Source organism: Drosophila navojoa, chromosome X (assembly GCF_054131105.1).
Source record: "Drosophila navojoa isolate 15081-1374.11 chromosome X, UAZ_NAV_1.0, whole genome shotgun sequence".
Taxonomy (NCBI): domain Eukaryota; kingdom Metazoa; phylum Arthropoda; class Insecta; order Diptera; family Drosophilidae; genus Drosophila; species Drosophila navojoa.
The window spans coordinates 10,341,809-10,356,704 of record NC_142895.1 but is presented as its reverse complement, the minus strand read 5'-3'; the positions used below and the strand labels follow the sequence as shown (position 1 = coordinate 10,356,704).

Here is a 14,896-nt window from a genome sequence, read left to right as displayed (position 1 = left end):
AGGTGGCAGCAGCGACAGCCGAAAACTTATTTAACAAGCCAACAAATTAGGATTTTGTAAATTAGCTGCTCATAAATCTGAAGCCATTAAAAGCCGCCCACACTTGCTTGAGAGAGAGAGAGAGAGAGAGAGAGAGAGAGAGAGAGAGAGAGAGAGAGAGAGAGACTCAGATGACAGCGAAACGGATCAGACTGGCAAATGGAACAAAGGAACACCCCAACCCCAACCCCTGCTCAGCTGCTACCGTTCCCACTTGCCCCATCTGTCAATGCGTTCTACACGAAATTCCATTTCCATCATTTGATTGCTTTGGCCTCAGAATCGTAGACGACGTCGGCTCTCGCATCTTCCGCCTTCATTTGCATTGCAGATCAGAGAGCTATCGGAAACAAAGGAGAACTGCAAGCCACTATAGGTATACATGTGCATATATGTGGAAAGTTTAATGAACATACACATAGAATGTCTTCATCTATAAATCTCTAGAGGATGGTCCACTTTAAATGAGAATAGTCTGTTTGAACTGCCGTTCGATTGAATGATAGATTGTTTCTAAAGAGACTTTTTGGGTCAGCAGGGCATAATATATTATATAAGAAGAACTAGTCAACCAGCTGGGTAGATCATGCTATATATATAACTTATGGTATTTTCTAGTCAGATATTGCCAAGTTTAAGTTGTTTTAATCCCTCTATCTCTGTCGATATCTCTGTCCCTCTCTCTGTCTATCTATCTCTATCTCTGCCTCTCTCACTGGCTCTCTCTCTGTCTGTCTCTCTGCCGCTATCTCACTTTTTTTCTTTCTCTCAGTGTTTCTTATTATCTGTATCAATGTCTCTCATTTTCTCTCTCCATGCCATATGCCCAAACAATCTCTCTATCATTCGTTTTCTCTCTCATTTTCTGTATCTCTCTCCATCACTCGCGTTCTCTCTCATTTCCTCTCTCTTTCTCTCTCTCTTTATCATTCGCTTTCCCGCTCGATTCCCCTACCTATCTCTATTACTCGCTTTCTCCTATATTTCCTCTATCTCTCTCATTTTTCTCTCTGTTTCTCTCTCATTTCCTCTATGTCTGCATCTATATTTCTCTCTATCATTGCCTATCTCTCTCATTTCCTTTATTTCTCTCTCTCTCTATCATTCGCTTTCTCTCTCATTTCCTGGATCTCTCTCTCTCTTTCTATAACTCTTGGCAAATGGAATATAACTCTCTCTCTTTCTCTCTCTCTCTCTCTCTCTCTCTCTCTCTCTCTCTCTCACTCGTTTTCACTCTCATTTCATCTGTATTTCACACCCGAAATCTTTCCTTCACTCTGTCCCATGCTTTGTCCCTTTCTAGTTCACTAACTCTATGCATACTTCTCACTCCCTCCCACTTTCATTCTCTCCCATTTCCCATTCATATCAATTTGAACTTCCACAACAACTGGACAAAAGTCGCTTCGAGTTCTTTATTTCCAAAGTGGAGTTAATAATTTGACTTATTTTCTAGATTTTGTTTTCTTAGATGACAACTGGGGCTACCCCTGAGGGTGAGGTGGCGGTGGAGGTGGGAGGGAAAGTGCGAGCTTGCGGAGCTGTTGACTGGCGCCGGCTTAGCGCGTTGTAGGCCACGTGGAACACGAAGAGTTTTGGCCAAAAACAAGTTGTAAAGTGCAAAAGTGCAGCCGGACTGGCCAATTCGAGCCAAGTTTTATCGCAGAGCCGAGACAGAGGCGTCGGTAGAGGCGTTGGCGGGGCAGGGGTCGGTGTTGTAGTGCAAGTCGAGCAATTCCCAAGCAGTTAAAATAATTGCAACAAATTTTCAACTTGCCTTTCCACACACACACACACACACATACTTTGCCTTTACTGTGTACATACACATAATCCAAGTGGAGGGTGCGGTGTTGTAGCCATAGTCGCAGTGGGCGTGGCCGTAAGCAGCAGCCACATAAATGTTTTAAGCTGTTGTGAATTATGGTAATGAATGTCAGCGCAAACTTCCGGCCAAGCAAAATGTCTGCCAGCTAGCCAGCCAACACCGGCAACAGCAACAACAACAGCAAGTTGCATTCCCCGTCGGGCCCTACCGAGAGGGGGAAGGGACAGCTTTTGTTTTGCACCGCCTTTGTTCTTTGGGGCGCGGAAATGCAACATGCGAAACATAATTGACAAACGGTTACAATGACACGAAGCAGACACACAGAGAGAGAGGATGAGAGAGAGAGAGAGACAGTAAGTGGGAATGGTAAGGGTAGAGGCAGAGTCCTGCTGTACTTTCCCCATGGTCAAAAGGGCTAAGGGCTGGAGCTGGAGCTGGTGCTGGCTGTGATTTATGTTGGCATGCATCGCCATTTTTACCTGTCCATAACAAATTGGACACCAGTTGATGGAGCGTGCGGCAGGCAACTTGTCGCAATGCAGCTGCTGCTGCTTGAGCCCCTGTCTGCCGGACAGCCCCATCCTAAGACACCGCACAGCAACTGTTGTGGTCAGCAGCTAAGAGAGGATATAGGGGAGAGGACAACAGAGATGAATGAGGAGGGGAGAGACAGAGAGGGAAAGAGAGAAAGAGAGTGAGAGAGAGGTAGTGCTATCAGCAATCAACAGATATGACTGTTATAAGAGGAAGAGCCAGACGTAGAGGTAGAGGTGGAGATGAGGTAGAGGTAGAGGTAGAGGTAGAGGTAGAGGTAGAGGTAGAGGTAGAGGTAGAGGTAGAGGTAGAGGTAGAGGTAGAGGTAGAGGTAGAGGTAGAGGTAGAGGTAGAGGTAGAGGTAGAGGTAGAGGTAGAGGTGAGGTAGAGGTAGAGGTAGAGGTAGAGGTAGAGGTAGAGGTAGAGGTAGAGGTAGAGGTAGAGGTAGAGAGGTAGAGGTAGAGGTAGAGGTAGAGGTAGAGGTAGAGGTAGAGGTAGAGGTAGAGGTAGAGGTAGAGGTGGAGACAAAGGTGGAGGTAGAGGTGAGGTAGAGGTGAGGTAGAGATGAGGTAGAGGTGGAGACGAAGTTGGAGGTAGAGGTGAGGTAGAGGTGAGGTAGAGATGAGGTAGAGGTGAGGTAGCGGTGAGGGTGAGGTGAGGTAGAGGTAGAGGTGAGGTAGCGGTGAGGTAGAGGCGGAGAGAGGTGAGGTAGAGGTGAGGTAGAGGTGAGGTAGAGGTGAGGTAGAGGTGAGGTAGAGGTGAGGTGGAGACAAAAGTGGAGGTAGAGGTGGAAACAAAGGTGGAGGTAGAGGTAGAGGTGGAAACAAAGGTGGAGACAAAGGTGAGGTAGAGGTGAGGTAGAGGTGAGTTAGAGGTGAGGTGGAAACAAAGGTCGAGGTAGAGCTATCAGCGCATATCTGTTATAAAACCAAATCCAATTGACATATAACATGCCAACTTACACCATTGATAGTCAAGAGGAAGAAGAAGAAAATGAAAGAATATATCTTGCTTTAGATGAAAGCAAATTTCTGACAGTTTTAGGAAATCAAGGCAAATATTTGTGCAAATTTAGTTTTTAAAGATAAAAGATTCAGATGTTGGATTTCCCTTGAAATGTGCTTACAAGAAGCATAAAACGGTATTATTCTGACAACCAAATAATGAAACCTAATATTAATGTATGTGCATCGAATGACTCTGCTTACATAAGTACGTATTTACAAATACATACATATATGAATATGTGCACATATGCATACACATTTATATATGTTCGCTTATTGATAAATTTACTTATTTATTGCACAGTAAAGTTAATATTCAATTAAAACTAACTTAAATATCAAGCGCTGTCCACTGACTCCTTCGCCTCGTTTTATCGCTAAATAATGCAAATTGTTTAATTGACAGGTGAAAGAGTGAAAAGTCATTTAAGTTAATTGAAAATGAATATCGTCAGCCTGTCAATTGAGCTAATATACCCATATCAAAGCCACGACCGCATTTCTGGTTGAAATTTGAGGTTATCCAATAGTTAATCACGACAAATTCCCTAACTCCATCTCTCTCTCTCTCTCTCTCTCTCTCTTTCTCTCTCTCTCTCTCTCTTTCTCTCTCTCTCTGTCTCTATCTGTCTCTTTCGCAATGAGTGTGTAAAATTAATGATGTTACTAATGCCAAGCAGCTTCTGTTATCTGCCCAACCACGAATCGTTCAGGAATGGACTTGATCGAGTGTGCTGCAGTTGTTGTTGCTGCAGGAGGTGGTGGAGGTGGTGGTGGTGGTGCCACCGGATGGGGCAATTGCATTTCTGTTGTTCGTTGCGCTTCATTTGGCTGCAGTTTAGATTCGATTAGCCAAATGTGTTCTGTTGCCTGATGCTGGTTTCCATCAACAGATGGCGTTCCTTGGTCAGCCGGCAGCCAAAGGCAATAGAGGGTGGCAGAGGCAGAGTGGGGGAGTGGCGCAAGCGATGGCATGTGCATCTAGAGGACACATCAAGCTGTCTCCACACTTGTTGCTGCTCCACAAAAGTGGCCAAGGTACAGCTAAAGCTGTCTGGAGAGTGGACTAAGTGGAGGAGTGGTGCAGCGGTGCAGCGGTGCTGTGGTGCTGTGGTGCAGTGTATTGCTCTGGCACAGTTGACTAGCTGAACGCTGCACGAGCTGAAATTGGATTTTCATACGCAAATAAATTTGACAGCTGCCGATTTGCCTTCTCTCCGTTTGCTGTTATTTGAACTGTTTGCTGAGGCAGCCATTGCCCCATCCTGCTGCTCGCTTCACTGGCCATAAACCAATTGTCAACGCAGCGACAGGAAGCGAACATAAAAAAAAATACAAGCAAAAAACTATCCGTTCAAGCTCTGCTTGAAAAAGCAGTGAAGACCAGAAACTTAACGGGATTTCAATTGAAAAATATCCCTTATGTAAATACATATAAATATATTACAAAAAAAAAACTTTTATAGCAATGTGGTTAATCTACTGATTATAAATCATAAGTTGAAGGAAAAAAAATCACATAGCAAATAAAAAATGTATCACAACAAATACATAAAAAAGTGTTTCATTAAAAATTTGAAGAAATATAAAACAAAAATTAAAAAAAAAAATAAATATTAAAAAAAAATAAATTAATATTAAAAAAATACGCATATTTAAATTTATAATAAAATTAGATATCTATTAAAAAAATATTAATAAAAACAAAATATAACAAAATATAAATATATATACATATTTTAAATATATGTATTATTACATTATATATATTTTAATATATATCTAAAAAATGCAAAAAAAAAAAACAAAAACAAAACAAAACAAAAACAAAACAAAATAGATAATGAAAATATATAAAATAAACAATAATATAATATAAACATAGAATAAAAATATGAAAATAAAGTAGAATAAAAAAAAATCAAAATAAATAATAAAAATTTCAAAAATATTCAAAAATCTGTTAATTATTTAAAAAATAAAAAAAAAAAAACTGTAGCAAAAAATTGAAACCCTTAAAAGGTATCGAATAAAAAAATATATAAATAAGATATTGCATATATATAATAGTAAAATATAAAAAAATAAAAAATTCACAAATAAAATTATGAAAGTCAAGTAGTAGAAAAATAAAATGAAATAAAATGAATTGAAATGAAAGAATAATACAAAATAAATATAAATAAATAAATAAATAATACAAAATAATTATAAAATATATATTTTATATAAGTAAAATTTTTTTCTATAAAAAATTCCAAGAAAAAAGAAAATGAAAGTCGGATAATACGGATACGCAAAACAAAAAAATATTTTTTTTTATCGATAACTTAAGCGAAACGTTGTTTGTTAAAAATGTAAGTGAAATTCAGATGGAATCGAGCTCCCCAATGTAAACTAAATTTATAGAAAACAATATTTTATAATTATAAATAATATAGTTTAAATATTACTATAGGCGTATACAAGTTATATGAAGAAACCAAAAGCAAATCGACAAAAAGTATCGCCGGCATACCTAAGAGCTTCTAGAAAACAGAACAAATTTCGATAATACAGAATACAGAATCCGGAATTATGCTATGCCATGAATTGTTGCAGATTTGTGTTCGATGCTGTTCGACTGACACATAATGGATTATTGGCGATTTGCTAAATGTCTCAATGCTTTTTTGCTTAGAGTTGTTCTCTTGAGAGGGTTTGTTGTTGTTGTTGTTGTTGTTGCTTGGCTCTTAGCCGTTTCAGTTGCCGTTGATTTGTGTGCACTGGCGAGAGGTGCAGAGCTGCAGCGAGTGTTGGATAACACCTTCAGCTCTGCCGCATAACCATGGTCACGTACGGCCTCAAATAGATAATGCTCCGATGCGACATGATAACGCATTACGTATACGCACACTATGCCGTATCAATAGACAATAGAAAGCAGAGAAGAACACTGCGGACGGGTGCTACCGACTGCAGAATACTCATTGTGGGCCGAAAATTCTGCCAGATCAATTTTCCAACTTGCCACGCCCACAAGCAAGTCAATAGCAAATGTCAACAGCAATTAACTCTCTAGTTCTAAAGCTGCCACACCCCCAATGGGCGTGAATATATTTGCCAATATTCTAGATTGTAAATTTAACAAATGTTTTCCGATTTGCCACGCCCCTATTGAGTGGCAGGGAGAATATAAATTAGAATACGTTACAAATTTCAAGTTTCTAGCTTCAATCAAACAAAACCAATATACCCCTTTCATTTTCATGAATGAGTACAACAAAAGGAGCAAACAAAAGAAATACATATCTGGTCTGTGCTCGAGCATAATTTACAAAGTCCGTTTCGAAATCAATTCAATCAATGCTCGATTCGGTTTAGGTGCGAATTGAGCAAACAATCACAGTTATAACGGAGCAGCCAAAGAGACACCTTAATGCAATGCATTTGCATGAAAGGTGCACCTCTGTGTGTGCATGTCCTTACTTGTATGTGTGTGTGTGTGTGTGTGTGTGTGTGACTCCTTTCACACTCATTAGCCCGGGGACAGTTTCATTAATGAAGAGACCCATTGCTCACCGCTCTCTGATTGCAGCTGCTGATCCCGTGCACAGGTATTCCGTTGGCTTAAGCCATTGAAATCATTCAAGGTATTTCGGAGCACTGATATATATGTATGTGTGCGTGTGTGTGTGAATTCAAAAGGTTCAGTATCAAACTGCAATGTCAAAGCATTTTTTTTACCACTACTGCCAAAAACAGAGCAGGCTAACAGAGTATAGCCCCAATCCATCCCCCAACCCCTCTTTCCACCACATAGCTGAAAACTACTGAAGGTTATTCAAAGTTATTAAACATAGTCCGACAAAATTGTAGGATACTAACAAAAAAAACATTTTCAATATTTTCAGTCCTCAAAATGTTAAGAAAAAACTAAATACTAAAAATAAACAATTTATTTAAATTGCGTATCAAAGAATTCACTTTACATTTAAGAACTTAGCTGACTCTCTCTCTCTCTCTCTCTCTCTCTCTCTCTCTCTCTCTCTCTCTCTCTCTGTCTCTCTCTCTCTCTCTTTCTCCCATTTCTATCTCTCTTGCCTAGATCAAAAGCGAAGCGAACCTGGTCGAGTCAACAAGGAGTTAATCAATTTGATAATGGCAAATAGACTCATTCAAGCTACGAATGGTGAGTAAAGGTAGCAGCATTGGTTTTAGAAATTCTTTTTTTCTTATAGCACAACATTTTGTATGCAGATAACGTCGTTTCATTTGGGCTCTTTGAGCGAAATTCGTTTATTTACGGTGCTCCCAAAGGTAGGCAACGCTTTTTTCCGCCAGCTTTTATGCTGGTATTTTTGATTTGCTCGGCGAAGCACACACAAACTCACCAACACACACCCACACACACACATGCACAGAGATAGACAGGCAGGCGCAGTCGTTTGCCAACTTGTTGCGCGACGTCCAAAACGAACTCAAAACAAAGCGATGCGTGGGTACCGTTAGGTAGCCCGAGTGCTTGTTTAACATGCTCAGCATTGCTCGTCGTGCTCGTTGCTCTGCTCTGCTCTGCTCTGCTCTGCTGTGCTTTGTTAACAGCGAACGTCGCTCGCATTGAGTGTAAACTCAAGTCGCACGCTGAATGCAGATGCCAATGCTAATTATAGCAATGTGGGCGTGCGTGTGCGTGTGCGTGTGTGCATAGTTACAGCAAATGTTAATCTTCGTTTTATTTTACATACTCTGATCAGCATACTGAAAAAAAAAAAACAACTCTTCCCCGCACGCACTGTCTCTATTTCAGTTTTATTTCTACATGCATACATACATACATATATTCTATCTTATTTGCAAATTATTTTTAAGCACTGTCTGTGTGCGTGCCAGTGTGTGTGTGTGTGTATGTGTGTGTTGCGCGAGTAATTGTTGTTGTTAATTAACTGAAATCGCATTAATAAAGTTACTTGAAGCGCGCTACAATACTCAGCCACACACACACACACTTACATATACAAATAATTTATGTGCATGCTTATATGCATGTATGTGTGCGGCGTCTGTGTATAGCCGCAGCGCATAAAAAGTTTTAATTGGCAGGCGACGAAGTTGACCTGACCTCTAGCAAAAGCCGCGACATACACACACATACGCAAACTCACACACACATGCACACACACACACACACGCGTGACAGCAATTTTTAAGTGCATTTTGAAATGAATGCATGCACACACACACATACACGCACGCACACACATGCAGCCGCACAAAGAACTCATAAATTATTTGTATTTCCATATAGAATTCGTTGAAAGAAATATCAAAAGTCTAAAAAAAAAAATTATAATCACTTTATGTATAATCGCATATAATACCCATGCAAAATGCAATTTAATAGAAACGTAATTATGATCAACTTAATTATGAGCTGTTTTTAACAAACTTATCAGATTAGAAGACATTTGTACTTCGCATTCGCCATTGTTTGAGTGGAATCATTGTAAATTTAATTAATTAGGAGCATACTCGCAATTTCGTGAAAACTTGCCAAAAACTTTGAAATTGTTGCATTTAATGAAATTTAATTTTATTATTACATGTCTTTTTACATACATTTTGCATTTGCAGTTTGCATATATTTTTTGAAGTTAACTGTCATTTTGCGCTCAATTTTGTAAGCGTGTTTGAGTTGAGCGCTTTGCGTACCTCATTTGAGTGCGATATTCGAACAGCATCTGTTGCGCGACAGTGGTGCGAGCTCAATGGTCAGCTGTTAAAAGCAAAAACTACACACAGAGTCTATAAATTGACACTAAATATCATTTAGATTTACAAGAGAGATATATGCCAAGAGACTAGCAGTAAAATTCAAGTATAATACAAGCAATGTTGGTTTGCGAGTTGAGAACATTTGATATTCATGCCAGCGCCATCGAGCTGTGAGCCACTGTGCATTCGTATGCTAACAGTGCCATTTTGAGCTAACATTAACATTGAGTGTCCTCTGACAGAGACATAACAGTTAAGTTGAGTGTAAACATTGCGCAAGTGAAGTTCACATGGCACAGTGCAATAACAGTTTTATGTTAAGCAAAAACCCACTCAACAACTTTTGGTGCTGCTGTTGCTGCTGCCGCGCTGCTGCTTCGCTGCTGGTTTGCTGCTGGTTGTGTTTTGCTGCGAGCAGTGGTTTCAGTTTGTTTTGTGCGCGCGTTCCGGACGGTAGTGATTGCCGTATGTCATCGTCGTCGTCGTCGCCGTCGTTATTGCCGTCGCCGCCGTCGTCGTTGGCATAGTCGTAGAGTTCGTGCGAAAACACAGCCAAAGCGTAGCTGGTAAAAACGTTGTATGTCTTATGGTGTGCTGTATATCTTTGCTGCTGGCGCGTCGATCGGCAGCGTTAAGCGGGCAGAGCGCGCAATGATCTTTCAATATTTTTGTTGTTCTTTTTTTTCTGTTTCGAGTGCTTGTGTGTGTGAGCGTGCATGCATGAATATTTGTATGAAATGAAATGAAAACGCATGTGCAATAAACGCAATGCCGCCGCGTCGATAAGAAAATAAATATTGCTTATAATTATTAACAATGGATATCAATTTATTTACATTCCTATATGAATTTTAAATAAGTGTGTGCGAGTGTGTGGATATGGGTGTTTGTCTGCTGATGTGTGTGTGGGAGCGAGCAAAGCTTAAAACGAAAGAATTGCATGTAAAAACGAGTTCTTGCAACCAACCAGTCCACAAACAGAGCCAAAAGAAAAGGGTTCACAAAAAGCCACAGCAACAGCAGAAACAACAACAGCAGCAGCAGCAGCATATAGAGAAGAAGAAGAATTCCCATTAAACAAACGCTGACTGCGCTGCCGCCGCTGGCTTTGGCTTTGGCTTGGCGCGCTGATCGTTTATGGGCCTCGCTCACACGACGCTCTCCGTTTGCGCTCTCGCTCTCTTTTGGTCGCGTTTCTACCTGCGGCAGGTGTGCGTGAGCGTGAGCGTGAGAGAGCGAGCGAGTGAGTGAGTGGTATTTTATGCGAACGACAGCACAAAGCGCAGTGGCAGATCAAAGTGACGTTAGCATTTGTTTTACTTTGTGTTCTGTTGCTCATCATCTTCTTAATGTATGAATGCATGAATGTGTGTGTACGAGTGAGTGTATGTGTGTTTGTTTCTACCCGCCTCTTTAGCTCACACGCCCCATTTGATGTTGTCCATTGCAGGCACCAACAAAATGTTTGAGAAAATGTTCAACAAATAAAAATTGACAATTTAGTAATGGAAAATAAATAGCGAAGCAAAACTCTTGCGGAATATACGAAATAAATAACAAAACATAATAATAGCAACAAAAACATTGATATTAAAAGTAAAACTGAAAATTAAAACAAGCTCAAGCGCAACGTCGAGGCTTAACGTGACAGACGACAGGCCACAACAACAAAAGCCAGAAAAAGAAAAGCAAGAGGAAGACCAACAACAACTGCCGCAAATGCAGCAGCGATCGTTGGCGTCGTCGCTGCGGCGCGTCAACAAAAACACAGCAGCAGCAGCACCATCGCCACCACCAAAACGAAGAATGAAAAAATCATCATCAACAACAACAACAACAACAACAACAACAGCAACGGCAAGAGCTAGAAGAGACGGAGTCGGAGCCAGAGCCGCAGTAGCTTGGCTCAAAATGCTGCCGCTGTCGACGCCGCCGCCTCTGTTAATGTCGCTGCTACTGCTCAGCATTGCTGCATTTAGCTTGGACAGCTGCTCATGTTACGCGGGTAAGTTCTGTCTTCTGCATGTTCTCCCCCTCCCCTTCTCAAGCACCCAAGCCCTCTTGGCATGCATATATGTATATGTACATACATATATATTTTGTCTTCCACTTATTCTGCTTCGCTTTATGTTGTTTTTACTTGATTCGGTTGTTTTTTTCGGTTTCGTCTGTTTTTCGGTATTTTATGTTGCTCGAAAACAAGTACAAAACAAACAGCCCGTGGGAATTTGTGGGTAATTCAAAGCGTAGCAGGAAATTAGGCAAAACAGGGCGACACAGCAGAAAGAGTAGCAGACAGACGTAGAAGTAGCAGTAGCAATATTAGTAGCAGTGAGCGAGCATTTACAGTTTAGTAGCAGAATAGCTCAACGCATTCGATCTGCAGTGTTGATTGTTGTTCTGTTTAACTTTCTTGTCGTTGTTTCTGTTTCTATTTCTGTTTTTGTTTTTGTTTTCAAAGTAAAACAAATAAATTGACCCAAAAATCTCAAAACCGCAAGCGTCGGACGACACACTTTCAATTTACACATGACCAAATGAACTACTACTACGGTAATGCTGTACTACAGTAAATAATCAAGAGATGCGATGAATCATATCGGTTGTCAAAGTATTTGTTGCAGAGTGAAAGAATTTCTAGGAAATTAGCTAAAATATAAATTTGCATCTTTTTCTGTCAATGTGGATGGTTCATGCTATCGAGCATTGACTGTAGTTATATTTGCAAAGGCTTTTAGTGATAAAAAGGAAATGTAACACCTTTTCGCTGATATTTTCACAGAATCCAGAAACAAAAAAAAACGACCGTTTCAAGTATCTCTCCTCTCTGTCTGTCTGTCTGTCTGTGTGTGCGTGTGTGTGTGTGTAAATAGTAGTTGCATGACAGCACAAAAGTTAGACCAGTTCACATGAAAGAGAAAGAGAGAGAGAGAGAGAGAGAGAGAGAGGGAGGAGGGAGAGATGACAGTGTCCGATAAGAAAAAAGAATAAATAAAAGTTTAGCTTTGATTCAATTCAACTTAGATTACTCATGTCTAAGGTTTAAGAAAAATGAGTAAACCAAATATTGAATGAAGAAGAAATAGAAAACTTCTTCAAGTGCATTTTTTGGTGTCTTCTTTATTGTTTTTTTTTTTAATTATAGACAAAAGGAATGTTTTTTTGATGGGGGAAAAAATGGCTTGAAGAAAATTGATAGAGGTATATAAAAAAAAAATATGGAATAAAAACAAATGAAATCACAGCTAATGCCATGAATTAAAAAAAAAAGAATAAATAACAAGATTATAAAATTATTAAATGCAAAAAAAAAAAATAAAATAAAATAAAACATAACAAATAAATAATAATAAACTGAAAACTAAATTAAAAAATAGAAATAAAAAAAATTAAAAATAAAATAATATTAATAATTAAAATATTTTCATTTGACGAAAACCTGACTATTCGTATAACTGAAGCATAGACTGAACAATGGAATATACGTATATTTGTTTTATATATGCTATAATAATTCAATTATATAATTCGATCTCAGTCAATCGAACGTAAATCCATTGAGATGATAATTGAATTCCTTTATGTCAGCGAGCTTTTTGTCAGCCATTGGCTAATGCGTTTACATTTTTTTTTTATTTTTTCGAAAACAAATGTCGAAATCAATTGTAAAAGTTGTTGCCAATGCGTGAGAACTTTTTTGTTGCTATCAAGTGAGATAAAAAAAAAAAAAAACAAAAACAAAACAAGTAAGAACGTTGCAGACGGGCACTACCGGCTGCAGAATACTCATTTACGCCCACAATGGGCGTAGATATATACGCCGTATCCCATTGACTTTGGGCTGTTCATCCGAGTCGATATTCCCACTCAACTCAACTCTCTACTTATGAGATAACGGTAAATGTATTTCTCAATCCAATCCCAATCCAAACTTGAGAATTTATATTCGCATACCCGAGTATATGATCCAAATTTCAAGTCTATATAGACTTACATTCGTATGCCCAAAAACCAATAGACTCCATCCACTTGCCAAGGATGAGTATAAGAGGAGGAGGCGAAGTTGGCCTGTGGCAGCTGTTCAATTAGTGCAGGCCTCACTGTACCTGTTACCTGACTAATTAAGCGATGTCAACTGTAAATTGAAATAATTTGTTTACCCACAGAGCTTGCTGTTGTTATTCTTGTTTTTTGTTTTTTTTTTCTTCTTTTATCCGTCATTTTGGATTAATGCAGAAATTAACCGTAACATTTACTTATTAATTATAATACAATAAATTATTCGATTCGCTATCATTATTGTCATTAATTTCAATTCGAAAAGTGTATATGATATTTTTTTTTGTTTTTTTCTTCTTTTTTTTTCTGCTGATTGAAAATTATTAAATATTCTGCTATATCTGATATGCTAACGTTGCGTGTAAATAATTTATCTGTATTAATCAAAGTACATGAGATATACGCTTGTTGTTGTAGTTGTTGTTGTTGTTGTTCATTTCGTATTTAATTGACATATCATTGCTTTTAATGTAATTTCTTTCATTTAATTATTTGTTACACTTTAGAGTTCTGTTTCTTTTTTATAAGAAAAAAACAAAAACAAAAATGGGCATAAAGTTGTTAACCCTCATTAACAGTTATATTGTCTCTGTATTGTGATGAGCGTTTCATTTCGTTTTGTTGCATTGCCTTAAACCCATCGTAGATAGGGTTTTCTTTAGCCTTAAATCCGATTTTAGATTTGCTTTCATTTTATATCGTATCTCACTTATGTCAAGTGCTTTATGCCACTGCAAATTTTGTTCCATTTCACTTTGTTTTGAACTTAATATGTGTTCCAATTCACAATATTCCATATTATATATCATGCAATTTGTATTTTATGATTCTCCATTTAAGTTATTACTTGTGTTCCATTCCACTTTGTTTCAAATATTTTATTTTAATATTTTTCATTCTGCAATGCAAGTCGTTGACATATTATACTTCTACTTAATCTGTATATTATATGTGTTCCATTCCACACTGTTCCACCGTATTTTTTCAACACTATCTATGTGCATATAACGTATATACATGACATATGTACTAAATACAACTAATTTTACGCTAAATGCGTTCCATTCCACAATGTTCCACATTGTGCGGCACCACAATTCATGAACCTCATTTTGTGGCCGAGGTAGGTACGATTTGTTATGATTTTGTAATCATGTGCTCCATGTTTTTCATTCCACAATGTTCCACACATCATTTTCCATTAAACTGAATGCCATTATGTTGTCATTCCATTGCTGATCATTTCTGAAAGTATTTGCTTTCAACTTGTCCATGCCATAATAAATAAAAACCATTTCCAATTTGTGTGAAAGCGCTTCCAATAACAAATAATTATTTATTAATGCTCGTAATTGCTTCGTCAAAATCTAAGTATCAAATAATTAACGCAATTAAATATCCAAATTTATACATTAGCAATGGCATACACAGAGCAATCTAGATATATGTATGTGTGTGTGTGTGTATCTTGTTGTTGTTGTTGTTGTCGTTGTTGTTTGCAGAATTTGTAGCCAAATAGCAAATAACCAAAGCATCGAATACTGCAAACAAGTTAATTAACATGGTAAGTGTGTACATAATTTGAATATGCTGTTCACACTCGCAACTATCAACAGAACTTTGACGTAAGCCCCATATGCTCGACTAGAAGATATGCTAGAAAATGAGCAAAAGA

General features: G+C 38.3%; 1 protein-coding gene across 9 annotated transcripts in view; it reads left to right on the top strand.

Moving 5' to 3' along the window:
* Window positions 1–9,575: 9,575 nt before the first annotated feature.
* sdk (sidekick cell adhesion molecule) overlaps window positions 9,576–14,896 on the top strand; it is a 121,342-nt gene continuing 116,021 nt past the window's right edge. For 6 of the 9 annotated variants that reach the window (XM_089265084.1, XM_089265083.1, XM_089265082.1 and 3 more), the window contains exons 1-2: window positions 9,576–9,739; window positions 10,613–11,176. In XM_089265084.1, coding sequence (XP_089121210.1) covers window positions 10,882–11,176 — 295 coding nt within the window. In that variant the 5' untranslated portion in view covers window positions 9,576–9,739; window positions 10,613–10,881. The remainder of the gene's footprint in view (window positions 9,740–10,612; window positions 11,177–14,896) is intronic. The other 3 variants (XM_089265078.1, XM_089265085.1, XM_089265076.1) reach the window with 1 other exon arrangement.